This window comes from Pseudorasbora parva, chromosome 7, assembly GCF_024679245.1.
Source record: "Pseudorasbora parva isolate DD20220531a chromosome 7, ASM2467924v1, whole genome shotgun sequence".
Lineage (NCBI taxonomy): Eukaryota > Metazoa > Chordata > Actinopteri > Cypriniformes > Gobionidae > Pseudorasbora > Pseudorasbora parva.
The window spans coordinates 46032491-46058218 of NC_090178.1; the positions used below are offsets into that span (position 1 = coordinate 46032491).

At 41.3% G+C, this 25728-nt stretch overlaps 1 protein-coding gene across 3 annotated transcripts in view; it reads left to right on the top strand.

The window, feature by feature from the left end:
* Positions 1–23391, top strand: part of LOC137083893 (uncharacterized) — a 52198-nt gene extending 28807 nt beyond the window's left edge. The window contains exons 1-9 of one of the 3 annotated variants that reach the window (XM_067449837.1): positions 16543–16774; positions 18128–18312; positions 19913–20062; positions 20345–20563; positions 21221–21364; positions 21662–21805; positions 22099–22242; positions 22536–22679; positions 22844–23391. In XM_067449837.1, coding sequence (XP_067305938.1) covers positions 16635–16774; positions 18128–18312; positions 19913–20062; positions 20345–20563; positions 21221–21364; positions 21662–21805; positions 22099–22242; positions 22536–22679; positions 22844–22935 — 1362 coding nt within the window. In that variant the 5' untranslated portion in view covers positions 16543–16634 and the 3' untranslated portion in view covers positions 22936–23391. Of the gene's footprint in view, positions 1–16542; positions 16775–18076; positions 18313–19912; positions 20063–20344; positions 20564–21220; positions 21365–21661; positions 21806–22098; positions 22243–22535; positions 22680–22843 lie in introns of those variants that run through there. The other 2 variants (XM_067449838.1, XM_067449839.1) reach the window with 2 other exon arrangements.
* Positions 23392–25728: the final 2337 nt, after the last annotated feature.

Sequence of the window (25728 nt, forward strand, 5' to 3'; positions counted from 1 at the left end):
ACTATCCATCTTTTCTTTTTCCGTCCGGTGAAGCTTCCCTTTCCGATTGCAGTGAGCATTGATCTCCCGTCGAATGCTGTGAAAGCTCTCCTGGCGGGTGTTTCCCCATCTCTTTCTCCGTACCGTCGGCCGATAGTACCCACTCATCTGATGCCAGGAATCTGCTCCTGGCGGAAGCTGGGTGGGCCCCCTCGGTCAGTCTTTCTTTTTAATTTCGACGCCCCATTTATCAATTTGGTAGGGCTCACTCATCTGACGCTGTGATTCTAATCTCCCGTCAGATGCGGCTTGAGCCCCCGATCGACTGTTTTCAAACTTCGCGCATGTTGAATCTCGTTGCGCGCTCTTTCTCCGGACGGTAAGGTTTTTTCGTTTGTTGCAGTGAGCCGGGCCCCCCTCAGACATTGCAAGAGCTTTCCCGATTGGTCATCTTAATTTGAGGAAGCTCCTCATTTATCGGCCATTAGGGTTAGTTTCTCGTCCGTTGCAGTGAGCCCGGCCCCCCTCAGACGTTGCAAGAACCTTCCCGATCGGTCTTTCCAATTTGAGGATGCTCCTCATTTATTGGTCGGTGGGGGTTTGTTTCTCGTCTGTTGCAGTGAGCCGGGCCCCCCCTCAGACATTGCAAGAGCCTACCCGATCAGTCACTCTAATTTGAGGATGCTCCTCATTTAACGGCCGTTAGGGTTTGTTTCTCGTCTGTTGCAGTGAGCCCGGCCCCCCTCAGACGTTGCAAGAACCTCCCCGATCAGTTTGTCAAATTCAAGGTTGCTCCTCATTTATTGGCCAGCAGGGTTTTTCTCGTCTGTTGCAGTGAGCCAGGCCCCCCTCAGACGTTGTAAGAGCCTTCCTAATCGGTCCTTCGGATTTGAGGATGCTCCTCATTATCAGCTGGTACAGCTTGTTTCTCGTCTGTTGCAGTGAGCCTGGCCCCCCTCAGACGTTGCAAGAGCCTTTCTGATCGGTAATTTTATTTAAGACCGCTCATTTAATCGGCCGGTAGGGTTTTTTCCCATCTGTTGCAGTGAGCCTGGCCCCCCTCAGACGCCGTAAGAAGCCTTCCCAATCTAACCCGCTGATTTTGAGGATGCTCCTCATTTATCAGCTGGAAGAGCTCATCTTACATCTGTTGCAGTGAGCCAGGCCCCCCTCAGACTTGGTAGAGAGCCTTCCCGACCGGTCCGCCAAATTCTAGGCTGCTCCTCCTCTATCGTTCTGTAGGGTCTTCTTTTTCATCTGTTGCAGTGAGCCTGGCCCCCCTCAGATGCTGTAAGAAGCCTTCCCAATCTGCCCCCCTGATTTTGAGGATGCTCCTCATTTATCAGCCGGAAGAGCTCGTCTTACGTCTGTTGCAGTGAGCCAGGCCCCCCTCAGACTCGATAAAGAGCCTTCCCGATCAGTACGCCTAATTCTAGGCAGCTCCTCATTTATCGTCCGGTAGGGTTTTTTCTCGTCTGTTGCAGTGAGCCCGGCCCCCCTCAGATGTTGTAAGAGCCTTCCCATCGGCCTCTCTGATTTTGAGGATGTTCCTCATTTATCAGCCGGAAGAGCTCGCTTCTCGTCTGTTGCAGTGAGCCGGACCCCCCTCAGACGTTGCAAAGGGCCCTCCCGATCGGTAATTTTACAAAAAATTATCCTCATCCATCGTCCGGTAGGGTTCTTTCCCGTCTGTTGCAGTGAGCCTGGCCCCCCTCAGACGCGGCAAGAGCTTTCCCGATCGGTCTTCCAACGCCCAATTTCCTTCAGCCAGTAGAACCCGTCCGCCCGAAGCAGCGAGGCAACACGGGCTCTCCTGGTCTAGCAGCCAGGCCTCTCAAATAATCAGCCCACCAATTTTTCTGCATATTTGGGGGTTTTCTGGTGGCTGTCCTCCACTCCTTGCATTTTGAGGGATACTCTGGGTTAGGGCAAAAATCCGAGCCCGGAGCCCTCCCCTGGACAGCACGCCAAATACGCATAATCTTTACTCTATTTAATTTGATGTAAGTGGGAACTCGTGAAGTGAAGTTTTATTAACTAATTTCGGGAGGAGCACTAACAGCTAATTAAACAACGGAGCCGTCAGCTAATCAAACCTAATTAACAAGGGGAGCACGTCAGATAATTAAACCTAATTAAACACTAGTGGAGCATGGTAAGCTAATCAATCTGATCAACGATAGGAGGTGTACTTATACTACAGATTTACCTCCTCTCGTTGACCATTTTTATTTTAGCATCCCTCCACCACCCCATCTCCTCACTTCAATTTAATAAACTCTCATTAGATGCCATCATAATCCATAAAACATTACAGTCTAGTTATAGAGTATCTTTATCACGTGGGGGGATACTCTGGGTTCGGGCAAAAATCCGAGCCCGGAGCCCTCCCCTGGACAGCACGCCAAATACGCATAATCTTTACTCTATTTAATTTGATGTAAGTGGGAACTCGTGAATTCGAGGTAAGAGGAAAAAAACTACCTGTCCCGACCGTTTTTTGGTTACGTTGGTTATGACCTTACACCGATAAAAGAAACTGGGTTAACGCGTTTACATGACCATGTTCATTGTTGGCTTATTGAGCATAATCGGCTTAAGAACGTCCATGTAAACGCACACACTGTTGTGTAATTCTGTCTTAAGGGCCCCAGTCAGGGCACTGGTTCCACTGGGCTATGCGGACGGCACATTTGGCTGAAAACAGCTAATGGTATGTGTAAAAATGAGTCCCTCCATATGATAACGCAAGCTCTGCAATTATCGCAAGATAGTCATTCAATTCTCATCTCCTGTGGGGAAGTGCAGCGCAAATTATTTCACTGTAACGGCCGAAGGCGATAGAAAATTCAGAGAATGAAAGAATGCAGGATGAATTATGTGCTGAGTTTTTGAGAGTGACTGCAAAATCGCCACAGCTGATTTCGATTTGATGATTTGAGACTGAGGGAGGGAGTAAAGACAGAAGGGAAGATAAATCGATGTCCGCACCTGTGAGGATCTGTGCTCTGATGCTGCTGGCGACAGGGGGGCGGTGCCAAGGCTTTAGCATTTGGCGGGATGGGCATCGATGTTGCAGAAAACAGAGTAAAAGGAGCATGAGTTTGGGAAAAAAGTGTTAGGCGGATAGAAACCAGGAGCCGAGACCACTTGTGGAGACAACCTCTCGTTTGGGTCGGCTCCCGACAAAGGAAACATGGTAAAAAAAAAAGTTCCCCGGTGGAAAGTCAGGGAGGAAAAAAGGGCAGTTGGGCCTGCACAGCTAGCGGAGGCAGCCTCGTGCTAGAGTTTGATGGTGGGGCTGCTAGCCAAGGGAAAGGCTTAGAAAAAGTGACAGGGAAAGGCTGTGATAGCGAAGCCTGTGCTGCTGGTGGAAGCGTGCTTACGCTAAAAGGAAGGCCTGGAGCAGAGGAAGCTGGCATTGTGACCTGAGGTGCAATGCTATAAAAACCTGCGGTCTGTAGCTTGGCGGAGCAGAGAGACGAGTTGGGCAGGGTGGCGGCAGCAATGGCAGCAGCGGCTGGATCTGGGGCGCGGCCCAGGCTAGCCGATGGCCTGCTGTAGCGGCTTGATGCTCGAGGAAGAACCTGTCCGGTGGGAGAATGTGTTTGGATCCTTATGTTTCCTTGACCTGTTTGCATATTGTTTATATATATATACACTTGAAACTTTATAACCAACTAATATTACTAATACTATTTCTTGCCACTGTGTATAAACAAATAACTCAAAATCTTCATACCTCCATGGACAGCTGCTTTTTGAAGTGAATTTGAAGGTGTACTGGGCCATCTGGTCAGGTTAAAACACTGGGCAGTAGAAACTGTTGCAGAATGTCTTGCATTGATGTACATGAATTAAAGCTGATCCTCTGCAAATCGTAATGCCTCTATAAATTAGTGGGAAAAACACATAAAACACTGGTCAGTATCAGATAAAAGCAAATAAAAAAATGGCGCCAACAACAAAGTAAAATCACAAACAATTATGTTACTTAAAGCAAGACCATATCAACAGACGCGATAGACATCGTAAAGCAGAGCACATTAGAAAAAAATAGAGCCACGTTCTGTATAAAGTGTTAATACAACAACGATGGATCAAAAACACAAATAAACTTGATAGATTAAAACCACAACACAAAACAGCTGTTTACCGTGTTCTCTTCCTCCGCCGTGCCGATTGTTTAGTTTTCGTTAACTCCGCCCACTTCCGGCATGAGACTGTGGTGTGGCGCTGTTGTCCTCAGACCGTTGTGAGTGACGTATATGGGTTCTGCGGTTCTGCAGTTGGTTATTATTGCTTCAGAAGGATAAAGTTCGATCTCAGACATGGTAACGGATGGCTACAAACAAATACTGCAAACTTTGTCAAGGAACATTGGTGAGTTGACTAGGTATTTATGTGATCCTCCACTTAAGCTGATTGGTAGACATGTTGATTACTGATTGTTGATGGCTGGTTGGAATGACATCTTGATTGGGTAGATCATTTGAACGTGCTCCTCCCGAACTTAGTTTTTTAAGAAACATCATTTACTGTTTCTCTGTGTCAAGAAAACCTTCAACCTCTGTCTAATAAACACATTACACTTACCTCTGTGTCCTCGTCTGTGTCTGCAACTGAAAAGCTGCTTGCTTTAAAGCAATCTATTGTATAAAGTGCTATATAAATAAATGTGGTGGGATGTGACTTTGCTGAATTGCTGAGCTCATTTAAATGTATCCACATCATGATCAGAGGCTTTCTTAACTGCTGTTTTCTCACTGCACTCATTCATCTAAGCACGAGTGCCCTTGGTTCGCTAACAGTATACCGCTGCAAAAGTATTTTCAACTTCTTCTGTGTGCCGGGTGTATGATAGGGCCCTACAGATTGAATCACTAAAAGTGCTTAGTTCTTATTCTTGCCTAATTATTGTTTCCGAACAGTTTTCCAAAAACTCAATCATCTTCCCTAATTCCCATCTGCCAGTGTCGGACAAACAGGTAGTCCTGCAACATCAATGGTTAAAGTTAAATTAATGTACATATATTTATTTTTCTGCATTTTATTCTGCAAAGATTATTACATTTTTCAGCAAACACAATGGTTCAATAATTTTGACCAAGGTTTGGTCGTGTTTTTATTTTTTAGATTTTTTATCAACAGGTTTTGATTTATTGACTCAGAATGTGTTGAACTATTTGTAATCTATTTTGTATTGGTTGAATAAAAATGTAACATGCTCAAACAACAGAGCTCTGAAAGCACAGAGTCATGTTTACTTTATCAACATTCTTGGTTTTATTGTGCTTGTTTTGGTTTTTTTGTACATCATGTTAAACTTTATTTTGTTTGTTACACATTTTTCTTCTGGTTGACTTCGCAAATCCTTTCATTTCTGACATTCCTTTTCCTGTTATTCAAGTTTACACAAATCTATCAATTTGATGAATCAAGTCCTGCTCCACATCTTTTCATGTTGAATATTCACTCTGAAAATAAGACAAAAATAATTTCATTTTGACCTTAAAAGGGGCTACTAAAAATGATCTTAATACTGAATAAATGTCACACCTGACCTTTAATGTACGGTGTTAACTGAATAAAATGCCAAGACTCTGGAAGTTTATATGCAGCACATTAGTGTTGGGACCAGTCCCCTTGAGAATCCTGAATGATCAGGACGCTAATTAGTAATATTAATTAATGAGAAGCAGGAAGGGGAAAGAGCAGAGAGATGAGACTGATGCGCACTCAGGGGAGTGGCGAAGCTGTCAGCATGATAATCCACAGGAACAGTGATGGAAAACATCAAAAACACTGATTACACATCAGCTGCTCTGTGGAGGGCACGTTTTCATAAGTCTTCATTTTGTTTTGGATGATGCATTTGAAAATCTTAGGGCTTGGATTAGATATAGTATTCCCTTTACCTTCCCTTTACCTTCCCACTGTAAACCCTAATGTTGTCTTTTACTCAAACAAATCAAGTAATCTTGACTTAATATTACTAGTTTAGTCCAGAAACTTTAGTCCAGAAAGTTAGTATAACTTATTAACCTACAAAATACTTAAACTTAAGATTTCAAGTTAAATGAACTCAAAATCATAATTAATTAAAAAAAGCTCACTCTGGTCTTGCTTTGATGTGATTGGCCATACCAGGAGTTCCGTCTGGCAACAAGAACTAATTCACTGATTGGAGGACATTTATAACGCCCCATTCACACGGGGCGTAGGCGTTAACGCTTGACGGAGGGCGTGGCTGAAGCTGGGTGCTGACGCGATCGTCATAGTGACGGAACCCACAATTCATTTCGGCAACGGATGATGTCACCCATTCAAAGTAAATGGGAAGCGTTAACGCCTACGCCCCGTGTGAACGCGGCGTAAAAGGAGGTCCTTTCCGCCTCATTGCTTGTTGCTGATTTAAATTAAGATGGAGACTTTTTCATTGTGTGCAATCTTAAAATCGGTAAGTAAAAATTTGTAAGTTACTAAACATAATAATAATATGTGAGCTAACTTATAACTAACCAGATTGACTGTATTTCTGTTTTAATGAAAATAATAGTTTTGTTTAAAGTCACCATGATGGAGATCAGTGTCTGCTTTAGTTGGGCTCTTGACCCTTGATTTCTCTATTACTATTTTTCAAGTAATTAGAGATATTTAGGTTTATAACGGCTCTGGTTCCTTTTGAGGAATTGTCGTTTGCAAGTAAATCAGTAGCGTCCGTTGTCCCCATAATAATCTTCTGATAAATGTAGCACAATCAAATAAAAATTGATGTGCTGCAAACATGATACATCTAGTCTATTAGCGAAGTCATCTTTCTTCCTGTTTTATGAAATAGAGATTTATCCTTATTATTTTATGGCTACATCACCATGTCTTGTCTTTATAGTGGATATTTATATGGATATTTACATCTATGGTTGGCAGTGGCTCAGTGGTTCATGTAGATTGTCTACAAACCGAAAGGTTCAATCCCCGGTTCCACCTGACCAAGTGTCAAAGTGTCCATGAGCAAGACATCTAACCCCAGCTGCTCCCGACGCCTTACATGGCTGACATCGCCGTCGGTGGGTGAATGTGAGGCAAAATGTAAAGCGCTTTGGATGGCCATAGGGTCTGTTAAAAGTGCTATATAAATGCAGTCCATTTACCATGGATAGCCATCCTTACTTTATTGTATTGTATCTTTTATACACAGAGAAAATTCGAATCGTCAGCAATCGAGATAGTGCCGGGAATGTTTATGGTTATCAACTAATGAGACACTAAATAAATATCTTCAATACATTTTGGTTTTTAATAAGATTTCCCGAAGAAATATATAGGCAATAAACCTAAAGCATGATTCAATTCTGTCAGACAACAGCACATACACATGACAAGCTCATAACCACAACTTCAGTGGGAAGTAAATATCTGATGGTACATGAAGGGAGAATTAATCCCAGTACTGCTGTCGTGACCTTTTAAGGATGCATGGAAAAAAAGACGACACACACACACACGTTTGTTTTTGTGACATATGGGGACATTAATAGGCGTAATGGTTTTTATACTGTACAAACCGCATTTTCTATCCCCCTACATCACACACACACACACACACACACACACACACACACACACACACACACACACACACAGGAAACAATCTACATTTTTTACTTCCTAAAAAAAACCTCATCCTGTATGATTTATAAGCCTTTTGAAAAGTGGGGACATGGGGAATGTCCTCATATTTCATCCTCTCCTGTAATACCTGTGTCATACCCATGTCATTATACACATTTGTGTCCTCATATGTCACAAAAACATGCCCACAGACACACACATACACAAAGCTCTTGCAATCCAGCAGGAGAGGTTTGAGGTGAAAGGGTCTCCGGTCACAAAAACATGCCCGCACTCACACTCACGCGCACACACACACACACGCACGACAAAATTTTGCTATTTATTTCAACAGTACAAATCACACACTGTACAATATACATTTTCTCACGAGACCGAGATGATAATATAATTGTGATCTATCACAACAAACATATGGCTAAACAGGACAAATAGATGAGGAAAGTGAAGGAAATGAGGGAGGAAGATTAAATCTCAGATTTGGACTTCATTTTCCGAGCTCGAGGCACCGCGGGAACATCATTCATCAGAGGGAAAATCACACAGATGCCCAGGGCCCTCGAGGAGACAGCAATGAGGAAATAGGATCAGGGAAATGGGCATTTCACATAATTATAACCAGTTCATGTCCTGACTAAGAGATCTTCACAACACTGAGGCAGAACATTCAGATCCAATTACATCTGTGTGTGCATGTTGATCTATATTAAAAGTTATTGTACAATATACAGTATATGGCGGTATTGTAATCACTGGTGTTTGCCACATTATTATTATTCATATGGGCTACTCTTAAGCCTGAGGTAATAGTAATAGTGGTTACCTTAACAAACATCACTAACCAAATGAACGAATCTATAGCTTTAAGGCCTTATGTACTTTTTTTTCCCTTTTCTTTCACGTTCATGCCTCTAGCGTTGGAAAGGAGAGGAAATTATGCTGGTAAATGTTCATTTTGGGGCACAGAGGGATGACCATCGTTAGAAGAAAGTTCATGCTGATACGTTATGAATTGATTTAATGTTGTTAATCACAGAGTACAGTGTTATTTTAGTATCATTGACTTTTTATATAATATGAATTCATATTTTGAAATAATTTCTATTTTGATATTTTTTGTTTTTATGGTCATTCTAGGTAATGTTTTAGTAATATGTTTGTCTTTTTTTTAATCTGTTTTTTTTAATGCAGACTACACACTATCAGCCTGATGTTTGCACAACCCTTTTAGATGTAGGGTGTCGTGGGGATTCGTAAATGCCTTTTTAAGCCTGTGTTTAGTCCTGTGCTGTTGTCAGTTATCGTTGCGTTAAGATTGATATAACAGATCCTGTCTCATCTTTGCAGCATTTAGTGTGTGACACATTGTGTTTGAAACGTGCTGTATAAATAAACTTGTCTTGCCTCTATAGCAGTGTGAACATGTCACAATATTCCTCATTTAAAAAATTCATAGGCAGAATAAAGGTGAAAAAATGTCTATAGATTTAAGTGGCTCGTCACTCTATACGCCAAGTTGCCGGCTCAGGGAGCTGACCCACCAAAGACGGTCCTATTAGAGACCACAGGAAGATTCAAGTGTTTCTGGGAATAACCCATTTATTTTCACCACTCACTAGACTGGCTGATTGGGCCGTGTTAATGTGTTAAGGTGTGTCTTTCTATAAAATAAAAACAGTAACATAAACATGAATATACATACAATAATAGCACTGAATTACAATAATCAAACATATTGACCATAATACAGGACAATAAATTAAGATTAATAACTAAACATGAACATTAGTCCGAAAAGCTGGAAGCAAAATGTAAAGTAGCTATAACTTCTACATTATTGCCGGTGCACAGCTGTAACCTGACTTCTTGTTAGCTCTGCTAGTGTTGGGGAGTCGACTCCAAAAGAGTCGATTCCTCGACTCTGAATAGCCCCAGAGTCGGGGTCGACTCCACAGGAATCGACTTTCGGTTTCGACTCTGTTGCTGTGTCCGAAATCGCTCTTGTTTACTGAATCTCTCATCTAAAGTGCATGGCAGTTGAGTGCACTATAAGCAAGGAGTGAGTGAAATGAAGCGATCAGTGAGGTACACTGACATAGGCCTAACACACCGCGTCGGAGAGCTGTCGTATTATCACACACATTTATTTGAGTGCTTAGTTTAGAAATAGAAAACAATCGCAGCGACTTTAGTTTGTAATTATAGGCTTCCTCCATGCTAGCTTTAGTTTAATTGATTTTATATATTATTGTAATAAATATAGATGATTTCGTTTCCCATGGTTAATGTGTTCATTAAACTAATAAATCATAAAAATATCAAAAAGAAACGCATCAGTTGTGTGCATTATTTTATGCATAGTATCTTTAACTCAGCTTTTAAGACAATGATCATGTGCGTTTAGCGCCATCACTCGACAACATCTTTTTTCGTGACTTTTCCTATGGAAAATGATGTATTGGCAGTAGATACAAAAACATTTATAGCCACAAAAGTCATCACTAAATTGGACTAATTTGGACGGCCACGCTAAAAGTGTGCGGTTTTAACATAGACCGTAAAAAAATATGGACGACTCGACATCATCCGTTTCCGCTTGCCATATTTGAAGCTTTCAGGCGGCCTGCACGGCGCTGACATCTTGGGACCGAGTCTGCGCTGTAGACAGCAGGAAGTAGAGCAGGAACAGTCGCGATGTCAAAAGCCCGCCCACACTCTCACAGATGCAGAACAATTAATTATGCTGGTGTGAAATAAACAGTTATGGAAATGTAGAAATTAAAGCTAAAGCTCCAATCTGCTCCCAAAAATCCCGAAAAAAGTCTGTTAGTGCCTCACTCAGAGAAGCCGTCAGTGTCAGCTTTCAATCATGACGTCACACCCCCGTTTTTAAAGCATCAAATAACTAACTAAAACTAAACTTATTTTAAAAACGAACACTTGAAATGAAATCATCGTGATGATAACTGCCTTCAGTTACATAAACTAACTTTGGGGAAAAAATATTTGAAGTGTAATTTGATTGTTTAGTTTGCCTCGCGTCCATTAGAAAACAGAGGGGCGGCTATACTGGGACCGGCCACCGGGGGGCGATGGAGGCGCGAAAGCTTCAGTATTATCAGGTTTGAGTGCGCATGCGCGAAGCGACTTGTTTACAACAATATAGTCTCCTGTTATATACAGAGTAACAATAATACAAGTATTATTATTTATTTAGCTTTTAAATATTACCTCAGAAATAAATGTGTGTGCGTGTCTCTATCAAGCCTGCAGTCTACTGAAGCTTTCGCGCCTCCATCGCCCCCCGGTGACCGGTCCCAGTATAGCCGCCCCTCTGTGTTTTCTAATGGACGCGAGGCAAACGAAATAATAAAATTACACTTCAAAAAATTTTCCCCAAAGTTAGTTTATGTCATTTACGTTTATGTTAGTTTATGGCGACAAATAAATAATTTGACCGTTTTACAATCCATTGTTTCCAAACTTTAAAATAATACATTGATGAGACAGCTTTATGATGTTTCCAAACGTGATTAGTTTTATACACTTAACCTGTATTTCGTTCCTCTGAACAAATAATACGCATGCGCAGCTCATTGGCTCATCGGTTCTCAGTATCGAACCAAGGGGGTAATCTAGCGCTCGGAAAGCGTTCCACCCCTAGGGGCTGCCATTGCTAACCAAGCCATCACCTGCTGTTAGCATCCCATTGACTCCCATTCATTTTTGAGTCACTTTGACAGTGAATAACTTTACATCTGAGACGTTTAAAGACTCCATTTGTCCATTGTTTATTTCTAAAGAAACACGACAATGCATAAAAGGCTCCGTTACCTTGTATCTTACACTATCGCCCCGCAGAAGCTGTTTTTGTAAAAATAGGCTAACGATTGCGTCATAACCAACGCGACTCTGTCGCACAGTTGAGAAATTACCGTATAGACCTGAGGAGACGCTCGCAGGCAATCTTTACTGTCTATGAGACAGTCGGGGGGACGTGGAGACATAAAGTCTGATAAAGTCAAGGGGGAAGAATGGGGAGAAGCCCATAGTGAGCCAAAAGCAATGGGAGAAAATATTTAAACAACGTGATTCAGCTTTCACTTTCCACAACTACTAGAAGACCTACAGCTGTCAGACAGGAGGCTCACGTCACATCTACGTCGTCAAGCTCAGTCTGAGCCTGCGCAGTTCGCTCAGCCATCAGGAAGTGAGTGCTCCTAGGTTGACTTCATTATTTCGCCGTTGACGTCAATGGGGTCGCTGTGTCCATTTCTTTTACTGTCTATGTATCGAACGTGTCCGACAGAAACGGTTTTTGATTCTGTACTGCTGATCCGAGGATCCGAGAACCGCTACGTTCGGTAACATGCGCATGCTCAGTATCAGCTGCTCGTGAGTTCATCAGATCTCTCAGCAAAACATGTCTCACTTCAGCTAACGATTGGAGTTACAACATCTACTTCAAGATATTAGTTTTATTTCTAGTTTGAGAGACTGTCACTCATGTCAGAAAGTTAATAACTATAGTAGCTTGTGGGATCAGCCCTGATTTGAGACGCGAACTGTTTAGAACGATTCAGTTCGATTTGGTGAACTGGTTCGACCGGTTCACTATAAAGATCCGGTTAAAAAGAACGATTCGTTTGCGAACCGGACATCTCTACTACAGTGGTCCCTAGAGGCGACACCCACCACCACTGGCACAATGGCTTAAGCTGAGTGTGAATTTGTGCCAAACATTTGAAATTATAGCTACATATCACATATTTGAGCTTCAAGTTTTACAAATTATTTACTTCAAGTGGAAATCCAAAAATTACCGAGATCGTAAAGTCTTCATCTTGCACACGCTTTAAAAGAAACATATAACGTTAACGTTATTGAACTATTTTAAAGTGATGCCCTATAAATGAGATTGCTAGTATCAAATAAAGTCCTTTTAGATCTTTTTGAAACCTGTGAAAGTTACCTTACCGAAGCTGCTTAAGTTAAATTTCTTTCCTCGTGATGACACTATAATAAAAATCTTTTTAATACCTTTCCTTTTGGTGGTGTTTTACGCTCTGTATGGCAAAATTATGTGATTTATTTTAAGCTTTGTATCCTACGTATCCATTTGAAAGTTAAATACACAAAAATAAAGCAAATACATTTTAATGGTGTCTGGAGTGTGTGTGTTTTTCTCTACAGTGCAGCACTCGTATTCAGAGTTAGACAGCATATTTCTCAGATACACCTGCAATTAGCTTGTTTCAAAAACCAGCAACACATATAGAACACTTAAAAAATTGCCAAGGCCATATTAGCACTTTACCACTGACAATTTAGCTACTATAAAGCCCTAAGAATTAAGTGTTTTGTAATATAACTTGCTAAACAGCATGACGGTGAATTTACAAACAAATGAAAAGAGACACTGTATCATTTGATTTCTTTATTAACATCATTGTTTAGCAATTATTTCTAGTAGCCGAAGGAATCTTTTCTTTCTCTCCCTTCTCGGTTAAAACACTGGTGTGTTCATCAGCCCCTGCAAAATCAAGACAGATTTTAACATGTGATGAACCATGGTCAGTCTATTAATGCTAACGGTACATGGACAAGCTGAGGTAATTTAAACTTGTTAACAGTAGTTTGCTATGTAACCAACAACATTTTGATAATATCAACACTGGTAAAGGAGAAAAACATCGTTTTAATTTACTGAAGTTGTGTAATTATCTCATTAAACTGCTAAACAACGAACGTCTTTGTTTTGTGAAAACAGTGCTATCGGTAGCTGATTTACATTTGTCTACTAATAATGATAAAACTATAATTTTTCTGAATTGGCTGGAAAAGGACACCCTTAATTTACATCATATAAACTTCTAACAAGACAGTCGTTTACTTATATGATGTTAAACTAATACAATTTAACCACAAATAAACAAAAAGTTGTTTCTAAAGTACTTACACTTGAAAACAGCTGCATCTCCGTTTTCCGCCATTTTCAAATATAACGCCAGCTCCTCTCTCCCGTGGCATCATGGGATAGTAAAGTGTCCATCGTATGCGCACTTCAGAATCTCGCCGGAAGTAGTATGCCATCCGGGTACTTTTCGCATACTGTTTTTCGAATTCTATGAATTCGGACATACTACTCTGCTCACGTACTGTTTTTCGCATACTATATAGTATGGAAGTACGCGATTTTGGACGCAGCCATACACATTGTCACCTCACCTGCATATTAGCTTGTTTACAGGAACGAATACAGTTCTCATCGACGATATAGTTTAAGAGGACAAACTGACTTTTGCATTCACGCACAACACTTTGACCAAAAAGGCGAAATCAACAGTTATTAAACTTCAGCATAACTTAAGCGAGCCATCTCGCGTGTCCAGCTGCATTGAACTACAGTCTCTGTGAGGGTGGGGGGGAGATCACATGGTCATGTGTCCGGCTGCTGATTGGCTCAGATGCCTCAAAATAAAGAGGGGGAGATTTAAGAGAGAGAGGTTAGTGACAGCAAACCATAGCCTTTTTTACAAAAGGCGTGTCTGTTAGCAGTGTTGAAAATTGCTGTTATGATAAGGGTCAGAACATTTCCCAAACATGCTCAAAGTGCTTGACCAATCACAACACACTAGTCCAATTGACCAATCAGAGCACATTGTGCTTTTCAGAAGGAGGGGCTTCATAGAGACAGGAATTAAACAGAGCGTTACTGACCGACTAGGAAGAGATGAGCTGCAACAATGGAGAAAATGGGGAAAATAATGTTTTTTTTTAAACATTCAGGCATGAAAACCTGTTCTAATAGAGTCCAAAATCTAAATCAAGACTTTGTAAAAGGGCACAATAGGTCAATAAAAACAAATCAAATCTAATCATCAGGTGCAGTTTTAACACAGCTGAATTCTTTCGAGAGCACAGAGCTGGAGGTGAAGATACGACTGAACTTCTGTGACCTTACAGTAAAGGAGTCAATGCTCGGTTTCATCTGGTGTGAAATGGAGCCTGTGTGTGATTCATTCCCGATTTCACAAATCTAAATGCTTCAACAGTAAACAATCTGCTATTGAGAGATAAAAGGGTTGCTAGGGTAACAGGGGAAAACATCCAACGCTGAATTTTCATGCCTGGCAGCAGTGACAGAAAACTGTGTCACTCATTTTAATGCTTAAATGTCAGTTTCAAAGATTAAGAACATTCCTTCTGATAATGTTATAATACTATAATAAAAATGAAACCAATAAAATATAGCCACAAGCAGCAATAATTGCAGCAATAAAAAGCAGCAATAAAAGCAACAATGGTTTGTGCGCACGGTTAGGTGATGCAACTGAACATATTTTAAAATACAAGGAGGTTTTTACAGCAGTCCATCAACACACTGGTGAACTCAAAAGAGACAACTGACCTCCAAATCACTCCCTCTTAGACTGAAAGAACAGCCCCCCCCCCCAAAAAAAAACTGTGTGTGTGTGTGTTGGCCCTCCTACCACAATTGTTTGATTAAAGTCAATGAAACAGACAGCCTATATATTAAAACCTTCCGTAGGCTACCGCACAGATGTTTTATAATGTGATAATGTGACATAAGATGCTTTTCCACAACAGCTAGCCAAACGTTCACATAAGACATAACAGATAATATTTGCGTGAATACTCACCGATACAGATAATTTGAAGTACTCCGTGTATGTGTGTATATCGGGATTGCGTGCTGTTTGAGGCGTCTTTGTACGTACGCATCAAAAATGTCAGTCAGCACGAGTAAACAAGTGAACAAGTGAAAGGTACTCCTCCCAGAAAACGTACAAATAAAGATACTTTTAGATGTTTAATTGCTATTTGGAGCATTGGGATTGCTAGACAAGGGTTTAATGAACGCTTCTTTGTGATAAACTTAAAATCTGTGTTCTATCGGGTTGAGGTCAGAACTCTGTGCAGGCCAGTCAAGATCCTCCACACCAGACTCGCTCATCCGTGTCTTTATGGACCGACTCTTTGTGCACTGGCGTGCAGTCATGTTGGAACAGGAAGGGATCATCCCCAAACTGTTCTCACAAAGTTGGGAGCATGAAATTGTCCAAAATGTGTTGGTATGCTGAAGAATTAAGAGTTCCTTTCGCTGGAACTTAGGGGCCAAGCCCAACACCTCAAAAACAACACCACATTATAATACCCCCTCCACCAAACTTTACACTTGGCACAGTGCAGTCAGGCCAGTATTCTACTGGCAACCACCAAACCCAGACTCGTCCATTGGATTGTCAGACAGAGAGGTGTGATTGGTCACTCCAGAGAACACGTCCCACTGCTCTAGAGTCCAGTGGCGGCTGCTTTACTCCACTGCATCCCATGCTTGGATTGCTCTTGGTGATGTAAGGCTTGGATAAGCTGCTCGGCCATGGAAACCCATTCCATGAAGCTCTCTACGCACTGCACGCTGTTCTTGAGCTCATCTGAAGGCCACAGAAGTTTGGAGGTCTGGAGCTATTGACTGTATGCACTGACTCCACTCTGTGATTTTACGTGGCATACCACTTTAATATTATGAATCTATTAAATTTATACAGTGAAGAATATTATACAGCAGTGATATTAAGCACATGGTTACTTTTTTTTTCCTTCTGTGCATGAACAATTAAGACCTACCTGAAAAACCTCAAAAGCACTGATTATTTAATTTGAGTTTTTGTTTTATTGTATTTATTTTACTATTGCTTGTAATTTGGTTATCTGAAAATACCGTAATTCCTCAAATAAAGACCGGGGCCTTTATTTACCTGAACTGCCGATGGGAACCGGCTTTTATTTGAAGCAGGCTTTTATTAGGGGCCTGTATTTCTAATTCCACCTGTTTGAAATATAATTGCGTTATGTAAACCATTTTCAATTTAAAATGATCGTTCCAGTGGACAAATATCATTGATTTTTTTTTTTTGAAACATTTCCAAAAATATCACCATACAACAAAATAATACGCAGTTTTTGTAATTCCGCGCGCAGCTCGGCATCCGAAGATGAACGAGGTCTCAGCGAATCTAGCCGAGCATGACGTCTCATCACACCGGCCCCCAGTTTGCACAGAATACCGTACGAGCAGCTGTCTTTATACTATGAGAATGTCTAAAGCTCCATTTGCCAGATCGGGAGATGGCAGGTAAGGGGTTAAAGAGAACTATAAAGAACTGTTTCCGTCCACACCAGCGGACAATATCGTTCTGTTCATTCTGCTTGTCTGCCGCTTTAAATGCTCTCTACGTTAGGTCGTTATGATTCTGATTGTCAATGTTTTTCTCACCTGGAAAAAAAAAAAAAATAGTTCTGCAAGTGATTCCAAAGATTAGCTCTGCCTTTATCGTTATAGATGGTGTGAACTCTGCTATTCATTAATGTTGAGAGAGATTTTTAGAACTTTATCGTTACTATCTGTATAACGTTAGTTGTCGTGTGAAAGAGCTTTCTTTAACTTGCGAATCGGTTCAGTGTGTCAAATATTGATTTAATAATCGCTTTGACGAATTCCTCAAGTTCATTAAGAAGGATTCGTTTCGTATTCGTTAGAGCTGATTCAAGATTAAAACCAGTGTAACGTTACGTGAGTGAAAATAAAACGAGTCATGAAAAGAATCTGCTCAAATGAGTCATTTGCTCGTGAATCGGACTACAGTACACTTGTTGTTTTGGTGTTCATGCAGATCGCGATGAGGACTGGACAACTTGCAAGTCAATTTATTGATTTCCGCGATGTTTTTATCATCCCATTTAATTCAGCCTTCACAATTCGGCCTTTAAAAAATCTAGTAAATAAACGTTTTGTGTTTTTGTTTGTGTGTTAAATATGGTGGCGCTGGAGGTAGAGTGCATCGCAAACACTGACTGGAAAACTGGTAACGTAAAATTTTCTGTATATTGTTACCCACCCCTAAGGTGATTGAAATCCAGTCAGTAAATGTAATCTGAGTATAGGAAATTGTGTTAAATTATTTATTTTACATTAATAATAATATATAGATGATCATTAGTGAGTCAGCAGCAACATAAACCTGCTGCTGTAAATCAATCCGTTTCTATGGCGACTGTGGAGCGTCATGGACGATTGCGTCACAGACAGCACTTGCGTCACAGGCATTTACTATAAACACTCACTTGCAGTTTCTTCAGCACAGCGATAATCTGAGCGATTTTGAGCTTCACATCTGACTAACTTACCGATATCTTACAGCAATAACCTGCCGATACTAACTTTAAACAACTTTACAAGCACCATCATTTTATACAGAGTCTACATTCAGCGCGTGCATAGCCACAGAATATAGACTCGGACCGTACAGCCACACACAGTGCGCTGTGCATCACACATACAGTTTTGTACATCTGATCCGATATTACCCGTTTCCTTTGGATTTGATTTTGATTTTGATTTGATTTTGAAAATAATGGCTTCAATCTCAAACTGCAGAGAGGTGCCTCTGGAGGTTTACGTGAACGGCGAGTTGTTCCTTATTGACAGTGTCTGGGTCCCGGATGAGGAGAATATGCAGGTGGACTTAATGGTCACCGACAGCATCTATGATCTTCTCGGGTGCTTACCGGGCGACACCACACAGCTGGAGGTGGACGATGAGGGCATGTCAGTCAGTCACGCCGCTTTAGAGGGCGAGGATCTGCATCTCGACATAACCTGTAACTCGACAGGTGAGTGCTCAGTATGCACCACTCACAACTTTTCCACATAATTTGCTGTAATCATTACGATGATCACAACTTGTTTTAATGAAATCATTATTTCTGCTTAAATGAACACATGATGTTAGCAAACTGCATGATTTGTATTGTGTACATTTCTGACATATGGACATTAATTGGGCCCGGTTTACACCTGGTATTAAGATGCGTTCTGGTCATTCGTCATACGAGGGAGACACATTTTCATTTACAACGTGTTTGAATCCGTCTCTTTTGTCCACTTTCAACCACTTCTGTCCTGATTTCTTTGAGGGGAGGGTCTGTGGGCGGGTTCTGGATGAAATATGCTCACACAATTTACATATGAAACCAACCAGATAAAACCAAAGAACAGCTTTCATTTCTGCTCTGACAGACGAGACGAATTGTGCTTGGTATGTTTTTTCATCTTCAAACCAAGCTTGGGTCTCCACTCAAAGTTTAAATCCTGCGCTTCCCATAATGTTAACGCATTAGGACAGATGTGTTTCTGAATACCTCCAGAAGTGGTCAAAAATGGACAAGCTCAAAGACGGTTTACTCCTGTAATGAGTGTCGTCCACTTGTGATCTGATCGACTGAAACCCATCTTAGGTGTAAACAGGGTCTTAGACACAGTCACCTCTGATAGCAGTTTAATCTAAATTGTAATATAGACACATCTACAAATAAATATAAATTGAATGTGAATGTCAACCTGGGTTCGGGATGTAACTTAGTTATGTGTTTAAAATACAACATTTATATTTTAAATGGGTGGTAATCAAATGAGTTAATGTCACATCCAATATTTTCTTTAGATTGCCGCAGTGATTGCTCGTCATTTATTTCATTTAAACATTAATTTAAAGTGTAACGGCAAATCATGTAAAAAGCAATTGGGGATTCTCAGACTCTGACAGTCTGCAAAAGCCTCCTAAGATACAGTTCTGCTCATACTTCTTCATACTCCTTGCAGAATATGCAACATTTCATTAATTCGTTTCATTATGAAATTAACAAAATAAGAGGGATCTAGGGTCATAAAAATTGCATGTTACTTTTATTTAGGACTGTCTTGAATAAGCCAATTCATATAATAGATGCTTACTTATACTCAACAAGACAAAATTACTGAATTTATACAAATTTATAAAAATTAAAATACAACTATTTATCTGAGAATTCTGACTTTATAACATGCAAGTTTAAATCTCACGGTTCTGAGAAAAGGCAGAATTGTAAGATAAAAAGTCACAATTACCTTTTTTTATTATTATATTTAGTGACATGATGTGTACATTTATCTTATGTCGTTTAAAGATCCTTTTTTTCATTGAGTACTGCCCTCAGAAACAACTACAATAACTGTTTCCCAGAAGACAAAAAGAGTACATTTACCCTGTTTATCTAATTCAATGGATTTTAGTGAAATACACTTTAAAAGTGTCCTTCCCAACCCTGTTGTCAACAGAGCTTGAGATGCAACATTACAATGAGAAGCAAACAGAAATGTCTTTCCAGTCAGACTAATTATTCATGTCTAATCTGTGGTTTGAGATTTTTCTAATAACACATATTTGTTTTTCAGAAACTACCACAGGGTGGATAGCGAGAAAGATTAATGGATTCATCAGAACACTTTTTTGGATGAATCCGGCTCCTGAACCTGAAGTGAATCTGGTTACTGTCCGCTGGCCAGCAGAAGTGCCAGAGAACGAAAAGGACGGCCCTAAAAGAGGTGAATGTCAACAGAGCATTTGAGATGCAACATTACAATGGCCACGCACACACTGTACAGTTTCAGGAGTGACGACCGCATTTAACGTCATTAACAACTAGTTGTTCAGTTTAGTTTTTGTAAATGTGGTCGTCAATCCCGTAAATGACTGAAGTGTGTTTGCAGAACGATTGAGATGCAAACAGAAATGTATTTCAAGTTGGACTAATTATTCATTTTTGATCTGTGGTTAGTGATGTTTCTAATAAAAGATGATTTGTTTTCTTCTTCTTTTTACTAAAGTGATTAAGAAAATGAGTGCTTGCCCAAAGTATTTTCCGATCGATCCGGCTGAGCCTTTGTGTGATCCCGTGACGGACCCTGAATTGGATCTGCCTGGACCCAAGGAGTCGTGTGTCCCAGATGCAAACGTTCCTGACACTGAACCTGTGTCGGCAGAAGATCGGAAGGTGGATGTCAGTGATGGCATGAATGCTTTTCCTGAAATGAGCGGCCCAGGAGGTGAATGTCAACAGAGCATTTGAGATGCAACATTACAATGTCCATGCACACACTGTGAAGTTTCAGGAGTTATAAATACATTTAAATGCAGGAGTGAGTCCCCCAAATGATCATTCCATGTGTATACGGACCACAACTTACTCCTGAAACTTCAGAGCGCACTCTCGCTGTGTTGCCATGTCCAAGCAGTTTTTATTTCATTTTATTTAAGTTTGGGTCATACAGCGGTCGAGTTTATGTCGTTATTAATGTCTTCTGGTGTGGGTTGCAGTATTTAATTTATTTAGTTTTTTTATGAGCTTTTCTACTGATTTGCTTGCAAGATCTGGCAACACGTATAAGTCCAGGCTCATACCACTTTACCTGTGATTTCTTGCACTGCACATACAGACGAGATAAATCTCTGGTCTTATCATCTGTCATCTCATATCTCTCATTGTACATCATTAACAACTAGTTGTTCAGTTCTGTTCCATACACACTGCGTATAGTTTGAGTAAATGTGGTCGACACTGCTGTAAATGACTGAACTGTGTGTGTGCAGAACGAATGAGATGCAAACAGAAATTTATTTCAAGTTCGACTAATTATTCATTTTTGACCTGCAGTTAGTGATGTTTCTAATAACATATTATTTGTTTTCTTCTTTTTTTTCAGAAAGTACTAAAGACAAGAAAATGAGTCCTATCTTAAAGTATTTCCCGTTGGATGCGCCTGACACTGAACCTGTGTCTGCAGAAGATCGGAAGGTGGATGTCAGGGATGGCATGAATGCTTCTCCTGAAATGAGCGGCCCAGGAGGTGAATGTCAACAGAGCATTTGAGATGCAATATTACAATGTCCACACACACACTGTAAAGTTTCAGGAGGGACGACCACATTTAACGTCATTTAACAACTATCAGTTCTGTTCCGTACACACTGAGTATAGTTTTTGTAATTGTGGTCGTCACTCCCGTAAATGACTGAACTGTGTGTGTGCAGAACGACTGAGATGCAAACAGAAATTTATTTTCATGTTGGACTAATTATTAATTTTTGACCTGCAGTTAGTGATGTTTCTAATAACATATTATTTCTTTTCTTCTTTTTTTCAGAAAGTACTAAAGACAAGATGAAGGCTTTCTTAAAAAAGTATTTCCCGTTGGATGCGCCTGACACTGAACCTGTGTCTGCAGAAGATCGGAAGGTGGATGTCAGGGATGGCATGAATGCTTCTCCTGAAATGAACGGCCCAGGAGGTGAATGTCAACAGAGCATTGAGATGCAATATTACAATGTTCACGCACACACTGTAAAGTTTCAGGAGTGACGACCACATTTAACGCATTAACAACTATCAGTTCTGTTCCGTACACACTGAGTATAGTTTTTGTAAATGTGGTCGTCACTGCTGTAAATGACTGAACTGTGTGTGTGCAGAACGACTGAGATGCAAACAGAAATGTATTTTCAAGTTGGACTTATTATTCATTTTTGACCTGCAGTTAGTGATGTTTCTAATAACATATTATTTGTTTTCTTCTTTTTTCAGAAAGTACTAAAGACAAGTTGAAGGCTTTCTTCAAAAAGTATTTCCCGTTGGATGCGCCTGACACTGAACCTGTGTCGGCAGAAGATCGGAAGGTGGATGTCAGTGATGGCATGAATGCTTCTCCTGAAATGAACGGCCCAGGAGGTGAATGTCAACAGAGCATTTGAGATGCAATATTACAATGTCCACGCACACACTGTAAAGTTTCAGGAGGGACGACCACATTTAACGTCATTTAACAACTATCAGTTCTGTTCCGTACACACTGAGTATAGTTTGAGTAAATGTGGTCGTCACTGCTGTAAATGACTGAACTGTGTGTGTGCAGAACGATTGAGATGCAAACAGAAATTTTTTTTTCATGTTGGACTGATTATTTATTTTGACCTGCAGTTAGTGATGTTTCTAATAACATATTATTTTTCTTCTTTTTTCAGAAAGTACTAAAGACAAGATTAGTGCTTTCTTAAAAAAGTATTTCCCGTTGGATGCGCCTGACACTGAACCTGTGTCGGCAGAAGATCGGAAGGTGGATGTCAGTGATGGCATGAATGCTTCTCCTGAAATGAACGGCCCAGGAGGTGAATGTCAACAGAGCATTTGAGATGCAATATTACAATGTTCACGCACACACTGTGAAGTTTCAGGAATGACAACGGCATTTAACGTCATTAACAACTAGTTGTTCAGTTCTGTGGTCAGTGATGTTTCTAATACCATATTATTTATTTTCTTATTTTTTCAGAAAGTACTAAAGACAAGAAAATGAGGGCTTTCTTCAAAAAGTACTTTCCATTGGATCTGGCTGAGCCCTCATGTGTTCCTGTGTCGGAATGAGAATCAGAGCTGGATTAAGAAACCCAGAGAGAATCCCCAAGTGCAATCTGCAATTATAGATCCAAGCACATACACACATGAGTGAGTGAGTGAGTGAGTGAGTGAGTGAGTGAGTGAGTACATTTACATGGACAACAATGCTCCGATATTAATCTGATTAAGACAATACGATTTCTAATGACCTTAATCTGATTAAAGTCATAATCGAATTTAACGCAAATCAGATTAAGACACGTGGAGTATGCCTATTTTAGTCTCATTATCGGAGAGCATTTTGTGACAGCACACATAACGTTACGCACACACTAGTGCAAAGGGGAGGGCTTTGAGGGTTCGAGCCCTGCCCTTTTTGAAAATGAATCAAAAGTGCCCCTTTCAAAAATGATCAATAAAATTGTGGCCAATAAAACAGAATTTGAATTATAATTAATATAACCACGTGTACAAAACAACAAATGGCAGAAAAGTCCTGTTATCTTTTACGTATCTGTAAGTCTGAACCCGGACAGGTGGATTAATCGGTGCATGAAACACAGGCTTTATTTTAGCCACATGAAAGGCGGGGTGAATTCTCCTGTACGCAGAAGGGAGTTTAAGTCGGACTGTCACCGGACTAATGATCTTGGTGACAGGAAACGGGCCAATAAATTTAGGAGCAAGTTTATTTGATACGGATCGGAGAGGAATGTTCTTGGTAAAAAGCCACACTTTTTGACCAACAACGTATATCGGAGGCGTAGACCGGTGGCCTTAGCTTTGGTGCGCGTCCCCGCCTGGAGAAGAGTCTCACGGGCTCTGCTCCAGGTGTGACGGCACCTCTGGATAAAGGCGTTGAGGGGACCGTGACTTCAGATTCCAAACTGAGAAAAACTGTGTGGTAACCTACACTACATTCGAACGGCGACAGACCCGTGGATGACACTGGTAACGTGTTATGTGTGTACTCAACCATAGACTGTTGTTGACTCAAGGAGGAAGGATTCCTGGAGACCAAACATCGCAACACTCTCTCCAAATCTTGGTTGGCTCTCTCAGTTTGACCATTGCTCTGCGGGTAAAACCCCGAAGATAAATTAACAGTTGCTCCCAGAAGTTTACAAAACTCGCCACAATTTGGACACAAACTGGGGACCCCTCCCAGACACCACGTCTGTCGGTAGGCCATGTAACCAAAAGACTCCTTAGCTGAGGGTAATTTGGGTAAGGGAATGAAATGGGCCGCCTTCGAGAACCGTCTTGCCCTGGGAGGGCGGTAATAAAATCTAGTGCGATGTGGGACCAGGGTCTCGAAGGGACTGACAGCGGTTGTAATAACCAATCCGGAGGGCGATTTGGAAGTTTTACCAGTGGCACAAACCGAGCAAGCCAAGACAAAATCGCGGATGTCGCGAGCCACACGTGGCCACCAGAATCGTTGCCTGACCAAAAAACTGGTACGGTGAACTCCTGGATGACAGGCTATGCTGGAACAATGACCCCACTGAATAACGCCGAACCAATTTCTCTCTGGCACAAATAACCGGTTCGGTGGGCAGTCGGGCGGAGGCGTTACCCCTTCCAAGGCAGACAAAACCTTCGATTCGACCTCCCACCTGAGAGTGGAGACGAAAAAGTCTCGGGTAAAATACACACTCGGAGTAGACGGGCGTACGGATGGATCAAAAATACGAGATAAGGAATCGGGTTTGATGTTTTTAGAACCCGGGCGGTACGAGAGAGAAAAATCTAAACGTCCGAAAAAAAGTGCCCACCGAGCCTGCCTAGAGTTGAGTCTTTTGGCAGTTCTGATGTATTCTAAGTTCTTGTGATCGGTCCAGACAATGAAAGGTACCCCTGACCCTTCCAACCAGTGACGCCACTCTTCCAGCGCTAATTTGACGGCCAACAACTCTGTTACCAATGTCATAATTACGTTCGGCAGGAGTTAAACGATGGGAAAAATGCGCAAGGGTGCATCTTATCATCTGTGGAAGCGCACTGGGAGAGAACTGCGCCTACACCCACCTCTGATGCGTCGACCTCTACCATGAACTGACGTGATGGGTCAGGGGCCACGAGGATGGGAGCTGAAACGAAGCGGCTTTTCAGGTTGGCGAATACAGCCTCGGCTGTATCGGACCACCTGAACGTAGTTCGGGGAGAGGTCAAGGCGGTCAGAGGTGCGGCTAGTTGGCTGCAATTGCGAATGAAACGCTAATAGAAATTGGCGAATCCCAGAAACCGCTGTAGGGCCTTACAGGAATCTGGGCTTGGCCAATCTATCACAGCCATAACCTTGTCAGGATCCATGCGCACTTCCTCAGATGAGATGATGCACCCTAGGAAAGGAACAGACTGTGCATGAAAAACACATTTCTCCGCCTTGACAAAAAGCCCATTCGCTAACACTCTCTGAAGCACTCATCTGACATGCTGAAGATGATCCTGGAGAGAAGAAGAAAAAATCAATATGTCGTCCAGGTAGACATATATGAATTGGTCGACCATATCTCTCAGCACGTCATTGACAAGTGCTTGGAAGACCGCTGGGGAGTTGGAAAGCCCGAAAGGCATGACCAAATATTCAAAGTGCCCCCTAGAGGTATTAAACGCGGTCTTCCATTCATTGCCCTTCCTTATGTGGACCAAATGATAGGCATTACGTAAATCCAATTTCGTGAAGACGGACGCTCCCTGCAACCGCTCGAAGGCTGAAGACATCAACGGTAAAGGATAAGTATTCTTCACCGTGATGTTGTTCAGCCCTCGGTAATCAATACACGGTCGCAGAGATCCGTCCTTCCCCACAAAAAA